This window comes from Paroedura picta, chromosome 7 (genome assembly GCF_049243985.1).
Source record: "Paroedura picta isolate Pp20150507F chromosome 7, Ppicta_v3.0, whole genome shotgun sequence".
In the NCBI taxonomy this organism is placed as follows: Eukaryota; Metazoa; Chordata; class Lepidosauria; order Squamata; family Gekkonidae; genus Paroedura; species Paroedura picta.
The window spans coordinates 63,127,441-63,146,310 of NC_135375.1; the positions used below are offsets into that span (position 1 = coordinate 63,127,441).

Below are 18,870 nucleotides of genomic sequence, written 5' to 3' on the forward strand. Positions count from 1 at the left end.
GACAGGCCCTGACTGAGGGGAGGGAGGCATTACCAAGAGCAATGCAGGGGAGCCTGAGGGCATTCCTTTTGAGGGGGGGAAAGACTTTCCCCTTCTGCCAAACAGTTGCTTGACCGGGAAGCCACAGAAAAGCCCCTTCTCACTTAAAATACTGCTCTGGCCGGGGGTTAGACACAGCCAAGCCATGTTTCTTTCTTCTTTGCAACTCTCTGCAGGTTTGAGGCCACTGCACAGCGTTATTCTGCTGATGAAACTGGGTTTTTTGCCTCCTGTTTCGTCTGCACAACAACCCTGTGCAGTAGCCCTCAAGTCTTTCAATTCAACAACAACCTGTGTTGGAGGCCTTAAATGTTTCTTCTCTACCACAACCCTCTCGAAAGTAGCCCTTTCTGCCTGTAGGAGCTGATCTTTATACTCTGCAGGTGAGCTGTAATTTCAGGAGCTCTCCAGGCCCCACCTGGAGGTTAGCTACCCCAGGGTTAGAAATATTCCCGGAGGTTTGGAGTTCGGACTTCAAAATCGTACAATGCCTCAGAGTCCAGCCTTCAAAGGAGCCATTTTTGCCTGCAGTTGGGAGGGAGTGGTGCAGGTGTGTCCCTCCTGGGCTATGGGCTATGGCCAGCCCTTACCAGCAACTGTTTGTATTCTGGGGCGCAGACAGGAAGACCAGCATCAGTCCTGTGAGTCTGGAAAGTGCAGGAAGATCTAAATAAATATTTACGTCCTGAAACTGTAAATAGTGAGAGGGAGAGGAAGGGAAGATGATTGGAAAATGCTTTGAGACACCTGAGGCCTGCTGGGTCACTGTGGCCCATTCCCAGTTCTCTGACCACTCACAACCCCACATACCTCACAGGTTGACTATTGTGGAGAGACAAATGGAAAAGGTGTTTGTGAACCGCTTTGAGACTCCTTTGGGTAGTAAGCAATAGGGTACAAAAATCCGTTCTTCTAAGGAGCAACCATGAAAAAGAAGCATGTGGGCACATAACATTTTATCAACAGTGAAAAAATGGAAAAGAAGGAACAGGGTGGACACCTGTGTACTGTGACTACCCCATGTGTATTAGGGCAGAGGGGCATTTCGGTGTCTGTGGCCTAATTTACGCAATAAGGGAAATGACACAGAACTGGGGGGAATTGGTTGCCATGTAATCTTCCCCTAAGAAGAGTCTCCAGTCTGATTTTCCCTTCACATATCTGAAGACATGGCTCTGGAAAGCTCATCTGTAACCACTATGCCAAAATTCCCAAACGTCAGTCCTCTCCACACTCAACTAACATTCCAAACCACAGGTTCTTGACACCCATATCTCCACACCCATGCCCTCATTTGCCACCATGCCACCGCAACCTCCCACACAACACACATTCAACCCCATGCCCTTACAGACTGGACAACTCCTCCCCTTCCTCTTCCCACTGCCAAGCTCTAGCGCCCATTGTATTCTTGGATACAATGGGCTTTGCCCCTAGTACTGCAATAATGGTTTTTGGAGCTTGGAATTTTCAAGTCCTAATATATTTTCACTTCTTAGCTCTGTTTATTTTATTCTTGGCTTCATGTTGGGACCACCATACTCCCAATCTTCTATAATACAGTAGGCCTATTATCATGTGTTTTGCTCTATGCCATGCCTATAGAAAAAAAATTGTTACTAGCAAATGTAAAACTTTTCTTTGAAATACCTTAAGGATATCTCTTCTTTTTTTCTTTCTCAAATAGATTATCTGTCTGAGAGAACCTCCAGAAACTGTGTACAGGCTTTTATTGTCTGGAAATGTAGCATATCTTCCTTTCAGGTAAAAAAAAAAGCATACATGTAAATTCTATCTATCCTTAACAATGCTGATTTGAAGTTGTCCTTTAAGGTAGAGAAAACTACCTTCCTGGCCATTTAAGGCCCCTGAATAATCAGAGTTTTTGTCATGAGGCATAAGGACTGTCATTTTGAAGAAAACTAGCCTAAAACCTCATAAGCAGATGGAATTAGCACTGTAGTTCTTTTGGTTCTGACCTAGGGCTTTGCACTTGCTGTGGCCAGCATATTCCTTTCTATCTCTTTCAGCTTTGTGTCCCTGTAGACTGGAAGAAGTCAAACTTCTGAATCAGTTCCAGTGCAATGATGAGCCCTGGGCACTGGCCTGCAAAATAAGTTTTGGCTGCCCAGGCATTCTTGGTTGTTTGCTTTTGTCAAAATAGCTGTATACCTCATGTTTACCACTTTTTAGGACCAACAAGAGAGATTTCAAATACTGGATAAAACTGTAATAGGTGGTTTAAATATTATACCTGTTCATGAAGAAACTGTTGGTGAGATATGGAGCCATTGTTGTATAAATTGCAGCTGAGTTTGCTGATGCATGAAATGTGGGGAGAAACTTCAAAGCTGAACCCCACCTCTCCTGTACTAGTTGCCTCTCCTTGATGCAGTGGAACATACACAGCTTGATATTTACGTTAGCAGAATGCTTGTCCTTTGGGTCATGTGTGAGAAGACGCACAGAGACTGCAGTACACCACCACGCTGACTTATTGTTGCTAGAGGCCACACCAGATACTTTGAAGGAGGCTAGTGGTTTTGTGCCTCTACTGTTACATTCATCCCAGTTGCAGACCTTTGTTTTTCACCATAGGAGGAAGTGCAATATTAATATGGAACTCCTAGGAATGAATGAATGCTTGGCAGAGAACTTCAAGCACATGAAAACTTGTAGAACAGGCCATTTTAAACAATGAACCAGGCACATGGTTTCCTATCACATATGAAGGAGGAAGGAGGAAGGAGAAGTAGTTGCTGCCGCCGTGATATCACTGCTCGGTCAGAACACTCTATCAGTGCTGTGGCGAGCCCAAGGTCACCCAGCTGGCTTCATGTGGGGGAGTGCAGAATCGAACCCGGCATGCCAGATTATAAATCCTCACCCCAAACCACTATACCAAGCTGGTTCATACAGTCACATAATTCTGTTGCCTCTCCAATCTGCAGACTGTATAACCACCACCACCACCCCTATCCTCAGATGTGTGCTGGTGACTGCAGCAAGCTCCTCTTCAGCTCTTACTGTTTAACCCCAACTTCAGGTGTTGTACTGTGTGACTGGAGAGTTCTTAGGCATGGGCCAGCATAGACGTGTGTATTTTTTAAAGTGAGAACTACACAAAGAATAAAATAACTATTGTACAAGTATCTTGTGTTCAAATCAGTTGCTAGTTTCCTTGTACAAAAATCAACAAACATTTCCTGTTGGGTATCTGAAGTTGTGGTAGTTGTGAATTTACGTACATGAGACAAGCCTTCCCTTGTGTCTCTCCTCTTTTGCTGCTGCTCTGCCATTGCTTGAATCACTTGACCTAAGGGAGCAAATCAAGTCACAGCTGAGACGTAACCATTAGGGTATTGCATATGTGTGCACCCCCCCCCCCATTTCTGGACATCTTCATCATATATGATATTCTAAAACAACTGCATATCATACATGTTGAGAGAATCTGCTTTTTTCTTCTCACATTTTGTACTAAAATGGGGGCAAGTTGGTCTAGAACAAGTCGGTCAGGTTTAGCAAGTATTTTCTTCTTCCTCTTGAGGATTCAAGGACTCACTACATATTGAGGAACTATAAATACTCACCCTGGATTCCATTTCTTGGTATCATGCCAGGGCATGAGAAAATCTGGCAAAGCTGTTTGGCATTATTATGCTGTTGTAGTTATTTCTGGCCACCAAATATTTTAGGAAATTGTTATCTAGTCAGTTTTGAAACTTTATGATCAACATGTCATATTTCGAGGATTTCCCCACAGGAAATTGAAATGAAGTTGCAGTTGGAAGGAGGAATTGGCAAATGAAAGGAAAAAGAAAAACCATGCATTCGGTCTGCTTAAAGACTAAAATAGTTTTTATTTATGAAGAGAAACATTTATGTCTAGAGAGAGGAAGCCTAATTAACTGTTCTAACTGTCGTCTGCATTTATTTTAGTCTTTAAGCAGACCGAATGCATGGTTTTTCTTTTTCTTTTCATTTGCGGGACACTCTTTATATTCTGCTCAGTCATGTACACTGCAGATCTTGCATATTCCAACATTTTTAATAGTTCTTCAGGATGCAACCCTTAGTGTAGTGTAACCATATCCAAACCTTTAAAAATATTTTGCTTAGGGAATTGAAGTTGTTTTTTTTTTTTTTTTTGAGTTGTGAAAAATTACTTCAGATATGTATGCCTTGCAGGGATGCTGCGTTTGGTACCTGCAGTTTTCATCTAACACTGCTTGACTGCTTTCATGCGATAAACAAGGTTGGTAGAATTATTGTGTTTGGCAGTGAATTTAAATTGGAAAGCCATATGGGACTTGGAATGTTTTAATTTAAAATGTTTCTGACTAGAGAGCCAAAAAGTTAGTATTAAAACAAGCAAACGTTGGTAGCAATAGCATTTATATAGTGGCTTTTGTGTTCAAAATTTATCAAATATGGAAATCACTAGATATAGTAATTAAAGTGTTTGTTCAGACAAAATATGGGATGTATCCAACCAACTACCTGTGCAGTGCACATGGAATTGTGCCCTGTTCTTCTCCCCCCAGCAGTTCCTTTTGGTCCTCAGAAAGATTATTATTATTATTATTATTATTATTAATTTAATTTTTAGACCGCCCTTCTCCCAATAGGTCTCAGGGCGGTTTACAACATAAATAGTTAAAACACAATAAAATCCCCATAAAAAACCCAATTAAAAGTTACATATAACATATAGCGGCGGTGGTCACAATTCTGATCTTAGTTCAGCCTGGTGGAGAGAATAATGTTCAGAAGAGGGTGGCACCAATACAATAGATCTAACCATGATCTCGATGTTAGAGATCTCAATATTGGAGGGGATCCTCTGATGGATTAGTGGGAGAGCTGCCCTGGCCTCAACCATATGCCTGGCGGAAGAGCTCCGTCTTACAGGCCCTGCGGAAAGCTGGTAGATCCTGCAGGGCCCTTAGCTCTTCTGGGAGCTCATTCCACCAGGTTGGGGCCAGGACTGAAAAGGCCCTGGCCCGGGTTCAGGCCAGGCGAACATCCCATGGGCCCGGGACAACCAGTAAATTCATAATGCCTTGATAAAGTCATGCGAGCTTCAGGGGCTTCTGGAAAATGAGGCATGATCATTCTAGAGGTCAAAGGGGACTGCTGGGGAAAGGAAATGCAAGTGACATCTACAATCCACCAGTGCCTTTCCTATGTGTATTTCACTGACTTGTTCCAAAAATATATTATTCTGCAAAGTTTTTGTCTCTTTCATGGATTTTAGGCTGTGCAGTTTGGTTTCCTTGATTTCAGTACATTTGATGTAGAAGAATATGAGCATTATGAGGTAAGTTTCATTCTCATTGCTGAGTACTGTTTGTAATTACTGCTGAGACTGTATAAAATCAGCATGCATTACTGATAGCTCTTGATTTTTTCTGTTTTCAAGAGATTCTATATCTAAATATGTGGAGTCAAGGAAAGTAAGGTAAATAACAAAAAGATGTTTCAATATACTTATTAGAAGGCTGTCGCATGACAGTGTGAGAGCATGTGGTTTATAATCCCAGACAAAACTGGAATCAGACTTTTTGTATTGCCAAAAAAAAAACCACACACACACACCCTTACATCAGCATTCCTTGTCATCTTCACTTTGTCCACCTACACAGATATGACCAACGCAAGGTGCTTTAGGCATAAAATAAACAATATATTTCTTTCCTTAACAGAAGGCAGAAAATGGAGATTTTAACTGGATAATACCAAAAAAAATTCTTGCCTTCAGCGGACCTCATTCAAGAAGCAGAATTGAGAATGGTATGATTTTAGGGGAATGGGACGACAATAATACATGGCTATTTGCAAAGCAATATATATGCTTTAAAATATTAGTGTTTGCGAAGTAAAGACATGCAATATGTGAATTTTGTCCCCCTCTCCCATTTTGTTGACTTTTTAAATATTAGTTCTGCATTGTCATTAACATTTCTTTCCTTTTTCTTTCAGGTTACCCACACCATGCTCCTGAGGCCTACTTTCCTTATTTTAGAAGGCACAATGTTACCACTGTAATCCGCCTAAACAAGAGGATGTATGATGCTAAAAGATTCAAAGGAGCAGGCTTTGAACATTATGATCTCTTCTTTGCAGATGGAAGTATACCTAATGATACTATTGTCCAAACATTCCTAAATATTTGTGAAAATGCTGAAGGTGCTATAGCAGTTCATTGCAAAGGTGAGTTACAATCAACGCTATCAAAACTTTTGTTAACAGAAATCATTCTGGTAAAATAGACTGCATGGGTACGCCTGTTTAACTACAGAGAATGAGGAATTTACTCCGCAGGTCATAACTAAAGAGTGCCATTTTATCTTAACATTTCCCTGCACAATTAGACTACACTCTCCACCACCAAAGCAATGGAGATTTTGCAGTGTGATGACCTCTTGTCAGGCCTCTGTTTTAAATACAAATTCCCCTTCTATCTCTGTACTACCATGAACGTATGGCAGATCTTAGGACTTGTTAGAGATATTTGTAGCCAAGGCAGGCTTTTCCTGTCTCCCCCCTGTCTTCCCTATCTTCCCCCTTGGTAAGCATTTGACAAGTTAAGGTGTTTTTTATGTAATTGCAAAGACCTTTTTTTTTCTTCTCTTTTCTAAATCTGGAATTAGATTTAGTTGTATAAGCAATGAGTATTTACTAGAAGTAAAAGCATAGTTGAACATAAGTATACCATAGCGTCAGAGCTAAAGAAATACAGAATATGCATTAAATGAAATAATTTCTTCCTAGATTAAAATGGATGTTTTATCATAAAGGGAGAAACAACAATATTTTAATGCTTTCAGATTGTTTGTTCATGTGGTCTTTACATTCTTTCCTCATCTTGCCTGCCATCTTTGTTCAGACCATGTTTGAATGTGTCTTCTCCAAGATGTCTGGCTGTAAAAAAAAAGTTTACACATTTCTTAAAGGAGATAGGAAAGAAACCTGGTGAATTCTGGGGTGTTCCTCACTGCTTACTCTGTAGCCATATCTTCTCTTGGACCACAACCGTCATCACAAGAATGGCTATGTGGCTTGGAATTTTAGAAGAGGTTGTGAAGAGGGGTACACCCTGTCCCTTGACCGAATTACCTAAAAAACAGTTGGAGCTTAACCTTTAAGCATTCATAGAGTATAAACTCAACTTTCAAAAAGCTAAATGGAAAGTTCTTATCACAGGTACCCATGTTGTTTTTCCACAAGCACTGCTTACATTATAAAGTTCTGTGTTCATTAAACTTTAACTGTTCCAGTATGACCTCCATTTCTTTCAAATAATGTCATTTTGTATGATGATATTTTTCTTTCAGCATTAGAATGTGATATGATTGTTGTCTATCCCTCTTACTGCTGTAGTTACTTGCTAGGTTAATTATAGTTAATTTTTGCAAGTTTATATTGGTGGGCGTTTGCTAATCAAATCTGGTTTAGTTGGCACATTAGATTTTATCAGCAAGTCAAGCCAATAGACTTAGAGTATAACTCTTTATATAAACTGTATTCTTCAAGCCTGCATTCTGCTGAACATCACCTATAATCAGCATATTCAGATCCAGACTATCTAGTTCTTATCATCGTTGCTATGTGCTTTGAGTCCTATTGAGAAAGGCAGATGGTAAATAAAACTGCTAATAAGAATAGAATATAAAGAGCACTCTAGCCAGTAGGAACAACCAAGTTATGTCACAGGTGACCCTAAGAAGCAGTGTAAAATGACCATTACCACAGCTATATAAAGAAGAAATGTAGCTACATGCTGGTGATAGAAATTGCTGTTAAGTCTCAGCTGACTTATGACCACCCTGTAGGGCAGTGGTTCTCAACCGCCTTATGGCCACGACCCAACTGTGGTGGTGGCGGCGCACACCCATGGGGGCGGCATGTGCAGGTGCACAGGGGTGGGCACACAGGCACAGAACAATCAAGGCAGCATGGAGGCAACCAGTGCCGTGGTTCCACCGCTGCCAGCCACCGCCACCACACTCTGTCGCCTGCTACAGCTGCCATCAACCAGGCGACCCCACAGAAGGGGCCAGATGACCCCACTTGGAGTCCCATACCCAAGGTTGAGAACCACTCCTGTAGGGTTTTCTATGGTTAGAAGAAGGGATAAACTCGATCAGTTTTACAGTTATGTACTTATAGCTGTACTTAGCTGAAAAGCTGATCAGCGGTTTTCCCCCTCTGATATCCATATATTAGGTCTTCATTTCATGGATAAGTACTGAATTATATTTGTTTGTTTGCTTTATGTGTATTAAAAAGTCAGCTGCTAGTGCTTACAGTTAGGTTTCCAAAACTATTTTTATATTTGAAACGAATTTCCAACCTCTTCTTAAATCCCGTTTTGTATTTGATACATTTTCAGGCATTATACCCTGTTCATTATTGTTTTCAGATATGATGTGAATTGTCCTAACTTGACAGATTAAAAAACTAAATACACTTCTGTTTCTAATCTGTTCTGTAGACTATGTGGAGTTTGAGAAATTAATCTAGGCTAAGAAATACAAATAAGGAGCTGTAGTCTTCCCCATTTTGGGCGTGACCATTAATTGTATTACTAAATAGTGCCCTGGCTGTTCATGCTTAACTAACCAGAAGTCAAAAGGATTCTTGTACTGTCCTGGCCATGGTCACTTAACCATAGGAGATGTTGTAGGTTACAGGAAATGAGATGATCTAAAAGCTTGGGTGCATAGAGAGTTTATCAAGTGGCCTCATGTTGGGGGTGCCATATTGGCCTGATTTTGGGTAAGTCAGTTGATTTTGAAACTTGAATGGATGATCTCCTGCAAAAGATTGAATAAGAAAATATTTGCTTTGTTTTTTACACAGCTGGCCTTGGTAGAACTGGCACCCTTATTGGATGTTACATTATGAAGCATTATAGGATGACTGCTGCTGAAACTATAGCCTGGATTAGAATATGCCGACCTGGCTCTGTGATTGGCTCACAGCAGCATTTCCTTTTAGAGTAAGTAGAGCTTTGTACAAGAAAATGTGGGCAACTGAATTTATGTTGACTAGTAATTGTTTGCTGTTTGTTCATAGCAGAGTTACATCCTTCTAAGTTCCTTAAAGTCAGTGGCTTTAGAAGGGTTTAACTCTGCTTTAGGATTTCACTGAAAGCCTCCTAGCAAGTAAAGATCACTTTGAAGACATACTCTAAACAGAAAGCATATTATTTTAATGTGAATATATTGCATGACCTTTTGAGGGTCTTTTGTGCCATCAATGAAGTTATCACAGTGACAGGGGCCTTTATGATTTTTAATTATGCTACTTGATATGATCATGAACAATAAGTTATGTGTTGTGGTTATATTCAATTACCACTCAATTATGAAGTTTACCAGCTATCCTTGAGCCATCTGGGGTCTTAGTCAAGCCTATCACAGGATTCTTAGGCTGTAATCAAAGAAGGAAAGAAACATGTATATCACTATTTTTCCAGGAAGAAGTGTAGTTTTATAATATAACAAGTGGGAACCTGTAAGGACTTGTGGGAAACATCTCATTTGTCCTTCCCCCAATATTTCCTCTTTCCCTTTCCTGAAGGCCCCCATAGCCTCTTTCCTTTTCTTGTTTCCTTCTCTTCTTAGCCTCCAGATGGAATCACAGCAGTTCTTCTGTTCCTCTCTTAGGGTTGCCAGATCAATTTGGAAATACCTGGACATTTGGGATACAGCCTTGGAAGGGCAAGGTTAATGAAGGGAAATGACACAGGGGTACAATGTTATCCTCCAAAGTAACCATTTTCTTCTGATAACTGATCTTGATTGTTGGAGTTGGCAATCTTATCTCCTCCCCACTCCACAACCAACCTACCTTTATCTGCCCCTCTGTTTTAATCTTTCCATCTCCCCTTCTTCCCCCCAGTAGGCTTTGCTTAGGAAAAACTGTGACCCATTTTTGTGTTGCCAGCCACTGGGCCAGGTGCACTTTGCATGGCAGGAAACTGACAAGGACTTGTGGTGTGGCACCTACCTTCCCCTCAGTGTCCCCACATACTGTTTTCTCTTTACTTCCTCCTGGCAACACTCATATCTCTTCCCTTCCCCTGGCTCATGTTTACCCATTCACCAACCTACTTTTTAACTGCCTCCTATCTTCAGCTATATTTATTTACCTCATTTATACCCCACCTTTCCATCCAGTAGGGACCAAAAAAGCTTTCATTATCATTCTCTCCTCTATTTTATCCTCACAACAACCCTGTGAGGTAGGTTAGACTCAAGGTATGTAACTGGTCCAAAATTACCCAGTGAGCTTCCATAGCCAGATAGAGATTTGAACCCGAGTCTCTCAGACCACACTCTAGTCCAGTGTTCCCCAATCCCTGGGCTGCGGCCCGGTACCAGGCTGTGGAGCCCTCGGTACCAGGCCACAGTGGGGGCGAAGGGAGGTGCCAGCGCACGGCACACCACTGGGTGCACCTCCTTCCCGTGGTGTGGTGCTTGCTGCGCAGGGAGCAATCAGCTGCTTCAGCAGCCAAATCGCTCAAGCCTAGGGGAGAGGGAGGCCCAGGGACCGGGAGGGGGGGAAAGGGAGAATGGTGCTTACTGCATGGTGCTCACCAGCGGGCACAAATGTGCATTCGTGGAGCTGCTGTGCCTGCGTGTTAGCACCCGCGCCTCCCCCCGCAGCACGGTACTTGCCAGCAGGCACAAACAAGCAAGCACGGCAGCTCTACGCCGCTCTTCCTCATCCCCTCCCGGTCCCCAGGCCTCCCTCTCCACCCCTCCCAGTCCCTGGCCCGAAAAAGGTTGGGGACCACTGTTTCAACCTTTTGATTGAAATATGATTCAGGCTTTGAGGACCCCTGGAAGTGTTAGCCGTCCATACCTTCCTGCCCCCAGAAGTGATGCCACACAGACATTCCCACTGCCACATGACAGGAAGTGATGTCCCCTGACTTCCCCTCCTCCTGAGTCACCAAATTGATGTGTCTGACCCACCCCCATCTGCAGATGTGGACTGCAGCAAAGAAATTAAAAGACGCTTGCTCCTGGGGAGGAAAGCTCTGGCAAATCTAGACAGAATCCTAAAAAGTAGAGATATCACCCTGCCAACAAAAGTGTGTTGAGTCAAGACTATGGTCTTCCTAGTTGCAATGTATGGCTGTGAAAATTGGACCATAAGGAAGGCCGAGCGTCAAAGAATTGAGGCTTTTGAACTCTGGTGCTAGAGAAAACTCTTACAAGTCCCTTGGACTGCAAGGCGGACAAACCGGTCAGTCCTACAGGAGATCAGCCCTGACTGTTCCTTAGAAGGCCAGATCCTGAAGATGAAACTCAAATCCTTTGGCCACCTCATGAGAAGGAAGGACTCCCTGGAGAAGAGCCTAATGCTGGGAGCAATTGAGGGCAAAAGAAGAAGGGGACGGCAGAGAATGAGATGGCTGGATGGAGTCACTGAAGCAGTTGGTACAAACTTAAATGGACTCTGGGGAATGGTAGAGGACAGGAAGGCCTGGAGGATCATTGTCCATGGGGTCACGATTCTTCGGACACGACTTCGCAACTAACAACCAACAACAACAACCCATCCCCACCTATATTTAACTGTCATGTATTAATTTAGTATCTGCATTTCTAGAGTTGCCAACCTCCACCTAGGACCTGGAGAGCTCCAAGTACCACATGTGATCTGCTTGGCTAGTGTTGCCAGCTAGTGGTTGGAGATTTCCCTCTCTTACAAGTGATCTCTCTGTGGCAGAGATTAGTTCAAATGGCACTATACACCACTGACGTCCATCCCCTGCCTAATTCCTGCCCTCCTCAGGGGCTACTTTTATCTTTGTCCTTTTTAAAATCCCCCCGTGTTATTTGTTTGTTTTTAGATTCTTAGATTTCAGATTTATTTGCAAACCCGGGGCCCTTTTCAGGTTTGTAGAAAGTGCTCTCTTGCCCCTTTACAGCTCCAATCACTGATTTAAGTATCCTCATTAGTGGCCAACTTTGCTGTTAGTATATAGATAAATATAAACTGAGCAAATAGAACAGCAATAACAATGTAGTTATCCAGCACTCACGTATAATGGGGCCTGCCAGTGAATCAAATGTATTGGATTGTTGTTGTTACGTGCAAAGTCGTGTCCGACCCATCGCGACCCCATGGACAATGATCCTCCAGGCCTTCCTGTCCTCTACCATTCCCCGGAGTCCATTTGAGTTTGCATCTACTGCTTCAGTGACTCCATCCAGCCACCTCATTCTCTGTCGTCCCCTTCTTCTTTTGCCCTCAATCGCTCCCAGCATTAGGCTCTTCTCCAGGGAGTCCTTCCTTCTCATGAGGTGGCCAAAGTATTTGAGTTTCATCTTCAGGATCTGGCCTTCTAAAGAGCAGTCAGGGTTGATCTCCTCTAGGACTGACCGGTTTGTTCGCCTTGCAGTCCAAGAGACTCGCAAGAGTCTTCTCCAGCACCAGAGTTCAAAAGCCTCAATTCTTTGACGCTCGGCCTTCCTTATGGTCCAACTTTCGCAGCCATACATTGCAACTGGGAATACCATAGCCTTGACTAAACGCACTTTTGTTGGCAGGGTGATGTCTCTGCTTTTTAGGATGCTGTCTAGATTTGCCATAGCTTTCCTCCCCAGGAGCAAGCGTCTTTTAATTTCTTTGCTGCAGTCCCCATCTGCAGTGATCTTGGAGCCCAGGAAAATAAAATCTGTCACTATCTCCATTTCTTCCCCATCTATTTGCCAGGAATTGAGAGGGCCGGATGCCATTATCTTTGTTTTCTTGATGTTGAGTTTCAAGCCAACTTTTGTACTCTCCTCCTTCACCCGCATCAACAGGCTCTTTAGTTCCTCTTCACTTTCTGCCATTAGAGTGGTATCATCTGCATATCTGAGGTTGTTGATATTTCTCCCTGCAATCTTGATCCCAATTTGTGACTCCTCTAATCCTACATTTCTCATGAAGTGCTCTGCATACAAGTTAAATAGGCAAGGCGACAGTATACAGCCTTGCCGAACTCCTTTCTCAATTTTGAACCAGTCAGTGATTCCATGTTCAGTTCTCACTGTTGCTTCTTGACCCGCATATAAATTTCTCAAGAGACAAATAAGATGCTCTGGTATTCCCATCTCTTTAAGAACTTGCCACAGTTTGTTGTGCTCCACACAATCAAAGGCTTTAGCATAGTCAATGAAGCAGAAGTAGACGTTCTTCTGGTACTCCCTAGCTTTCTCCATGATCCAGCGTATGTTGGCAATTTGATCTCTAGTTCCTCTGCCTCTTCGAAATCCTGCCTGTACTTCTGGAAGTTCTCGGTCCACATATTGCTGGAGCCTAGCTTGTAGGATTTTGAGCATAACTTTGAACATTCTTTGGCATTGCCCTTCTTTGGGATTGGAATGTAAACTGACCTTTTCCAATCCTGTGGCCATTGTTGAGTTTTCCAAATTTGCTGGCATATTGAGTGTAGCACTTTTACTGCATCGTCCTTTAAGATTTTGAATAGTTCAACTGGAATGCTGTCACCACCACTAGCTTTATTGTTGCTCAGACTTCCTAAGGCCCATTTGACTTCACATTCCAGGATGTCTGGCTCCAGGTCAGTAACTACCCCATTGTGGTCATTAGGGATGTTAAGCTCGCTCTTGTATAGTTGTTCTGTATAATTTTGCCACCTTTGTTTAATCTCTTCTGCTTCTGTGAGGTCCCTACCATTTTGGTCCCTTATCATACCCATCTTTGCATGAAACGTTCTCTTCATATCTCCAATTTTCTTGAAAAGATCTCTGGTCCTCCCCATTCTATTGTTTTCTTCTATTTGTTTGTACTGTTCATTTAAGAAGGCATTCTTATCTCTTCTAGCTTTTCTCTGGAATTCTGCATTCAATTGGGTGTATCTTTCTCTTTCTCCCTTGCCTTTCACTTCCCTTCTCTCCTTAGCTATTTCTAAAGCTTCCTCAGACAGCCATTTTGATTTCTTACATTTCTTTTTCTTTGGGATGGTTTTAGTTGCTACCTCTTGTACAATGTTGCAAACCTCAGTCCATAGTTCTTCAGGCACTCTGTCTATCAGATCTAATTCCTTAAATCTATTTGTCACCTCTACTGTGTATTCGTCGGGGATATGATTTAGTTCATACCTGAGTGGCCTAGTGCTTTTCCCTACTTTCTTCAATTTAAGCCTAAATTTTGCAACAAGAAGCTCATGATCTGAACCACAATCAGCTCCTGGTCTTGTTTTTATTGACTGGATAGAACTTTTCCATCTTTGGCTGCAGAGCACATAGTCAATCTGATTTCTGTGTTGACCGTCTGGTGATGTCCATGTGTAGAGTCGTCTCTTGGGTTGTTGGAAAAGAGTGTTTGCTATGACCATTGTATTCTCTTGACAAAATTCTACCAGCCTGTGCCCTGCTTCATTTTGTACTCCAAGGCCAAACTTGCCTGTTATCCCGGTTATCTTTTGGCTTCCTACTTTAGCATTCCAATCCCCCATGATGATAAGCACATCATTTTTTGGCGTTGCTTCTAGAAGGTGTTGTAGGGCTTCATAGAACTGATCAACTTCATCCTCTTCAGCAGCAGTGGTTGGGGCATAGACCTGGATCACCGTGATGTTGAATGGTTTGCCTTGGATTCGAACTGAGATCATTCTGTCATTTTGGGGATTGTATCCCAAGACTGCTTTTCCTACTCTCTTATTGATTATGAAGGCTACTCCATTTCTTCTGCGAGATTCTTGTCCACAGTAGTATACCTGATGGTCATCTGAATTAAATTCACCCATTCCTGTCCATTTTAGTTCACTGATTCCTAAAATGTCAATGTTCAGTCTTGTTATTTCTTGTTTGATCACGTCCAGCTTACCTTGATTCATGGATCTGACGTTCCAGGTTCCTATGGAATAAAAATCTTTACAGCATCGGACTGTCTTTTCGCCACCAGTTACTTCCACAACTGAGCGTCCTTTCGGCTTTGGCCCAGTCGCTTCATTCATTCTGGCGCTACTCGTACTAGCCGTCTGCTCATCCCCAGTAGCATATTGGACACCTTCCGACCTGAGGGGCTCATCTTCCGGCATCATATCGTTATGCCTATTGGAACTGTCCATAGAGTTTTCATGGCAAAGATACTGGAGTGGTTTGCCATTTCCTTCTCCAGTGGATCACCTTTTGTCAGAGCTCTCAGCTATGACCTGTCCGTCTTGGGTGACCCTGCACGGTATAGCTCATAGCTTCACTGAACTACGCAAGCCCCCTTGCCACAACAAGGCAGCGATCCTTGAAGGGGGATGTATTGGATACTAAAGTTTATTATTCCTACTCCCATCCAAAGCAACCAGTACCAGTGTGGTATAGTAGTTAAGAGTGTTGGCCTAGCATCTGGGAAACCTGGGTCCAAACCCCTCTCATGCTATGAAAGCTCATTGGGGACCTAGGGCCAATGACACACTCTCAGTCTAACCTACCTCACAGGGTGGTTATAAGGATAAAACGGAGGTGAGGAGAACAATGTAATCAAATTTTGCTTCCCCATTGGGAAGAAAGTTGGGGTATCAATAAAATAAAATAAATCAAACGATAGTAACAACCTCCACAGCTGCTGGGACCATTTCTTTCCCTTCTATGAAGCCATCTTAGGCAACAGGAAGACAAGTGGTGCAGCTGCTCAGGAGCCCTCTTACCCAGTTGGTACCCAACAGCTTGAGATAAGCTGAGGAGGAAAGAAGAGGCACCTGATGAAGATGGTGGCTGGCAGCACCAGCTGTCAGAAGCCCAGCAGTTGCTGGAGGCCTTAAACCAGCTGACTGGAGTGAGGCACCAACATTCCCACTGTGGGCAATGCCAGTAAACTGAGTATTATGGATAAGCAAGTGCCAGGTAACCAAGTTTTTACTGTACATTAAAATCTTATGTTTTCTAACACAAGGTATCTCTTTCCCTCTTTTTCCTTTATAGGAAACAGTCAGAACTTTGGATGGAAGGAGATTCTTTTCGTTCAAAGTTAAGGAAGAACTCAAAACTTGCAGTTACAAAAATTCTTTCAGGAGTAGATGATATTTCAATTAATGATTCCAAGAATCAGAGATCCAACAAAAAAGATACTGAACTGGTAAACGTTCAAAATGTGTGCTGTTGTTAAATTTACTACATGTTTATTAAAATGGGCATAATAAAGCAAAAATCAACGGATTCCTTTTGTATGTTCCTCTGTATATCTAGTAAATGTACAAGGTTAGTGTGGTGTGATAATGCAGGTAACATGCAGTTAATTTCAGAATGAAAAAATGTTCTCCAGTAGAGATCTGGGCATAAATAACTACAAATCTCTTTACTTCAGAGAACAGATAAAAATTCAATGCTGACATAAAGCTGCAATTAAAATGTTGCATTATATTGCTGAAATGCTTCTTTCTGCCTCATAGTTTTCCCTTACAAATCAATCTGACGCTCTTAGTTAGTTATCCAAGTTAAAAGACAAACAAGTACAAAAGAAAGAAGGGGAGAAGGGAGTGAAAAAAAGAAGAGAGACAACAAGAAAGTAGAGAGAGAGAAAATAGACTGAGGAGGAATTATTGGAAATAAGGGTAGTAATAATTAAAAAGTTTCAATATATATATAATGTTCATACATTTATAAAACATTTTTCATACCATTTTTTAAAATATACCTATATACTTGCGTATAAGCCTAGTTTTTCAGCACCTTTTCTCACACTGAAAAAGCCCTCCTCGGCTTATATGCGGGTATATATGGGAATTGAAATTGAAGCCTGCTCCAGCCAGCCAGTCGTTGCATTGCCTTTTACAAATGTGTAGTGCAAGCTGAGCTTGCTCTGGCAGCTTGTAGGACATCAACGGTTTGACTGAGGGACTCTGATCTTTTTTTTCTTTTTGCCTTTACTTCTTCCTCTTCTTAATCATTTCTTCCAAACTATACTTTTGGTTTCTGTGGGTGGGATGGGGTGGGTTTTGGGGGTGCTGTAGGATTTACTGTCTCTTCTAGTGTTTCTTCTTTTGTTTGAGGGGCAGCATTGTTTGCCTTTTCTTCTTGGGGTTGTGTTTCTTTTAAAAGTTTATTTTTACATTTCTTTCAGCGTTTTGTTCTAGGGGGGCACTGCAATTGTAGTTAGAGTTGTCCATTCTCCCAGTTTGGTAGCTTTTGTACTTGTTATAATAAGTTGCCAACTTTGGGTACTGTTGTTCTGCTCGGGTTTGCTGGCCTGGGGGTACTGTCTCATTCTCCTGCCAGAGCTGTTCTTACAGAGCAGTTCTGTCAGAGCTCTCTCAGGGTATCTGGCATCAAGAGAAGAAGGGAAGGCAATTGTAAGCCGCTTTGAGACTCCTTTGGTTAGTGAAAAGCGGGGAACAAAACCAGCAGCTATTCATCCTCTTGACTTTTCTGTATTTGTTGGGGGGGGGGAGGCTGGATGGGAGAGCCTGTGATGATGGAGCATTTCCCATCCTCAGTTTAAATGCAAGTCAATAAGTGTGCCCAGATTTTTGTGGTAAAATTAGGTGCCTTAGGTTATATTTGGGTTGGCTTATATGCGAGTATATACGTGTGTGTGTATGTATGTATGTGTGTGTGTGTGTGTGTGTGTGTATATATATATATATATATATGGTATGACGAAATTATGTTTTAAAAAAGGGAAAAAAAGAAAAAAAACAGAATGAATAAAGAATAAATATTTAATTTATTTAATTTATATTAAATAAATATTTAATAATGTTCTAAAATTTCTATATTAGTCAGTTGTAATTCACCCAAGGAAGCAAATACGGGAATCTACCCAGTATTTTTTTGCTTTTGTTTCCTAGTGCACAGAATTTAATAAGGTTTTCAGAAAGGAAAATATTGTAAGTTAGTCCAAGTCGTCATTTTGTTATTTATTCTAGAGAGTACCTATGAAAGTGTCCAGGTAGATAAAATATATAAAAAGGGAAATAAATCTTCTTTCTGTTGAGCAGACTTTGGTGAATCAGCCAGACTTTATGTTGGGTTTTCTGGTGTTCCCCCTTCCTTTTTCTTTTCCTGCATCACGCCATAACAAAACACTGAACCTTTTAAACAGGCATATGTCAACTGTGAGAACAAAGAAAAAAAAGCCCCTTGTATAATCCATAGAGAGGATAATCCACAATTATTTTAAATTAAATTCCTCCAGAAGAAAGGAATAGTGGGGGAGAGAATCAAATACAGTTTGGTTAATAGTCCTCTGTTATTAAAATTGAAGTTTTCCTAAAAGACAGTTTGAGTGTAGTTCAGTGATCTATCTTTATAGTGCCCACATAAATCTTTTGTTAATAAAATGTATTTTAAAAGTCATCAATTTCCAAGAGGTTCAGACACTGCTGGTGACTGCCAAATTACAATTGCAGTCTCAGGTATTATAAAAAATAAACCAGAATATTGCTGAGATTGAACATTTTAGATAAAATCTGCCTCCCCGCAACTTTTGTTCTCTTTATCTTGGAAAAGCCACCTGGTCTCCATTATCCTTGGTGTTTTTAGAATCCCATGGAACTTGATAGATCAAGTCTCCCTCATGGGGGACAGATAAGGATAGAGAAATAAATTATCTTCCTCCCTAACAGCAAGATAGGTCTTCTGTTCTTGTCAAATAACCATCTTCCTTGAAAGAACCCTGAAAAATCTTCAGAGAAATCTCCAAGAATCTGTGGAAAGAACCCAGAAGAACATCCTAAAAGAGTGTCAAATCATGGCTGGACTATCAGAAATTAATCTAAATTACAAGAACAAACACAAGAAATTGAAAGAATTAAAGAGAAACAAAGAGATGATACACACTTTGCCCCCTTATGCATGGGCC

The 18,870-nt window shown here is 41.7% G+C and overlaps 1 protein-coding gene across 11 annotated transcripts in view; it reads left to right on the forward strand.

The window, feature by feature from the left end:
• The window catches only part of CDC14B (cell division cycle 14B), a 61,450-nt gene that overhangs the window by 21,148 nt on the left and 21,432 nt on the right, over positions 1-18,870 (forward strand). For all 11 annotated transcript variants that reach the window (XR_013232515.1, XR_013232513.1, XR_013232514.1 and 8 more), the window contains exons 5-11: positions 1,727-1,803; positions 4,231-4,297; positions 5,300-5,362; positions 5,748-5,835; positions 6,025-6,255; positions 8,908-9,046; positions 15,993-16,146. Coding sequence is in view for 8 of the 11 variants with exons in the window: in XM_077344542.1 (XP_077200657.1) it covers positions 1,727-1,803; positions 4,231-4,297; positions 5,300-5,362; positions 5,748-5,835; positions 6,025-6,255; positions 8,908-9,046; positions 15,993-16,146 (819 nt within the window). In the remaining 3 variants the exon portion in view is untranslated. The remainder of the gene's footprint in view (positions 1-1,726; positions 1,804-4,230; positions 4,298-5,299; positions 5,363-5,747; positions 5,836-6,024; positions 6,256-8,907; positions 9,047-15,992; positions 16,147-18,870) is intronic.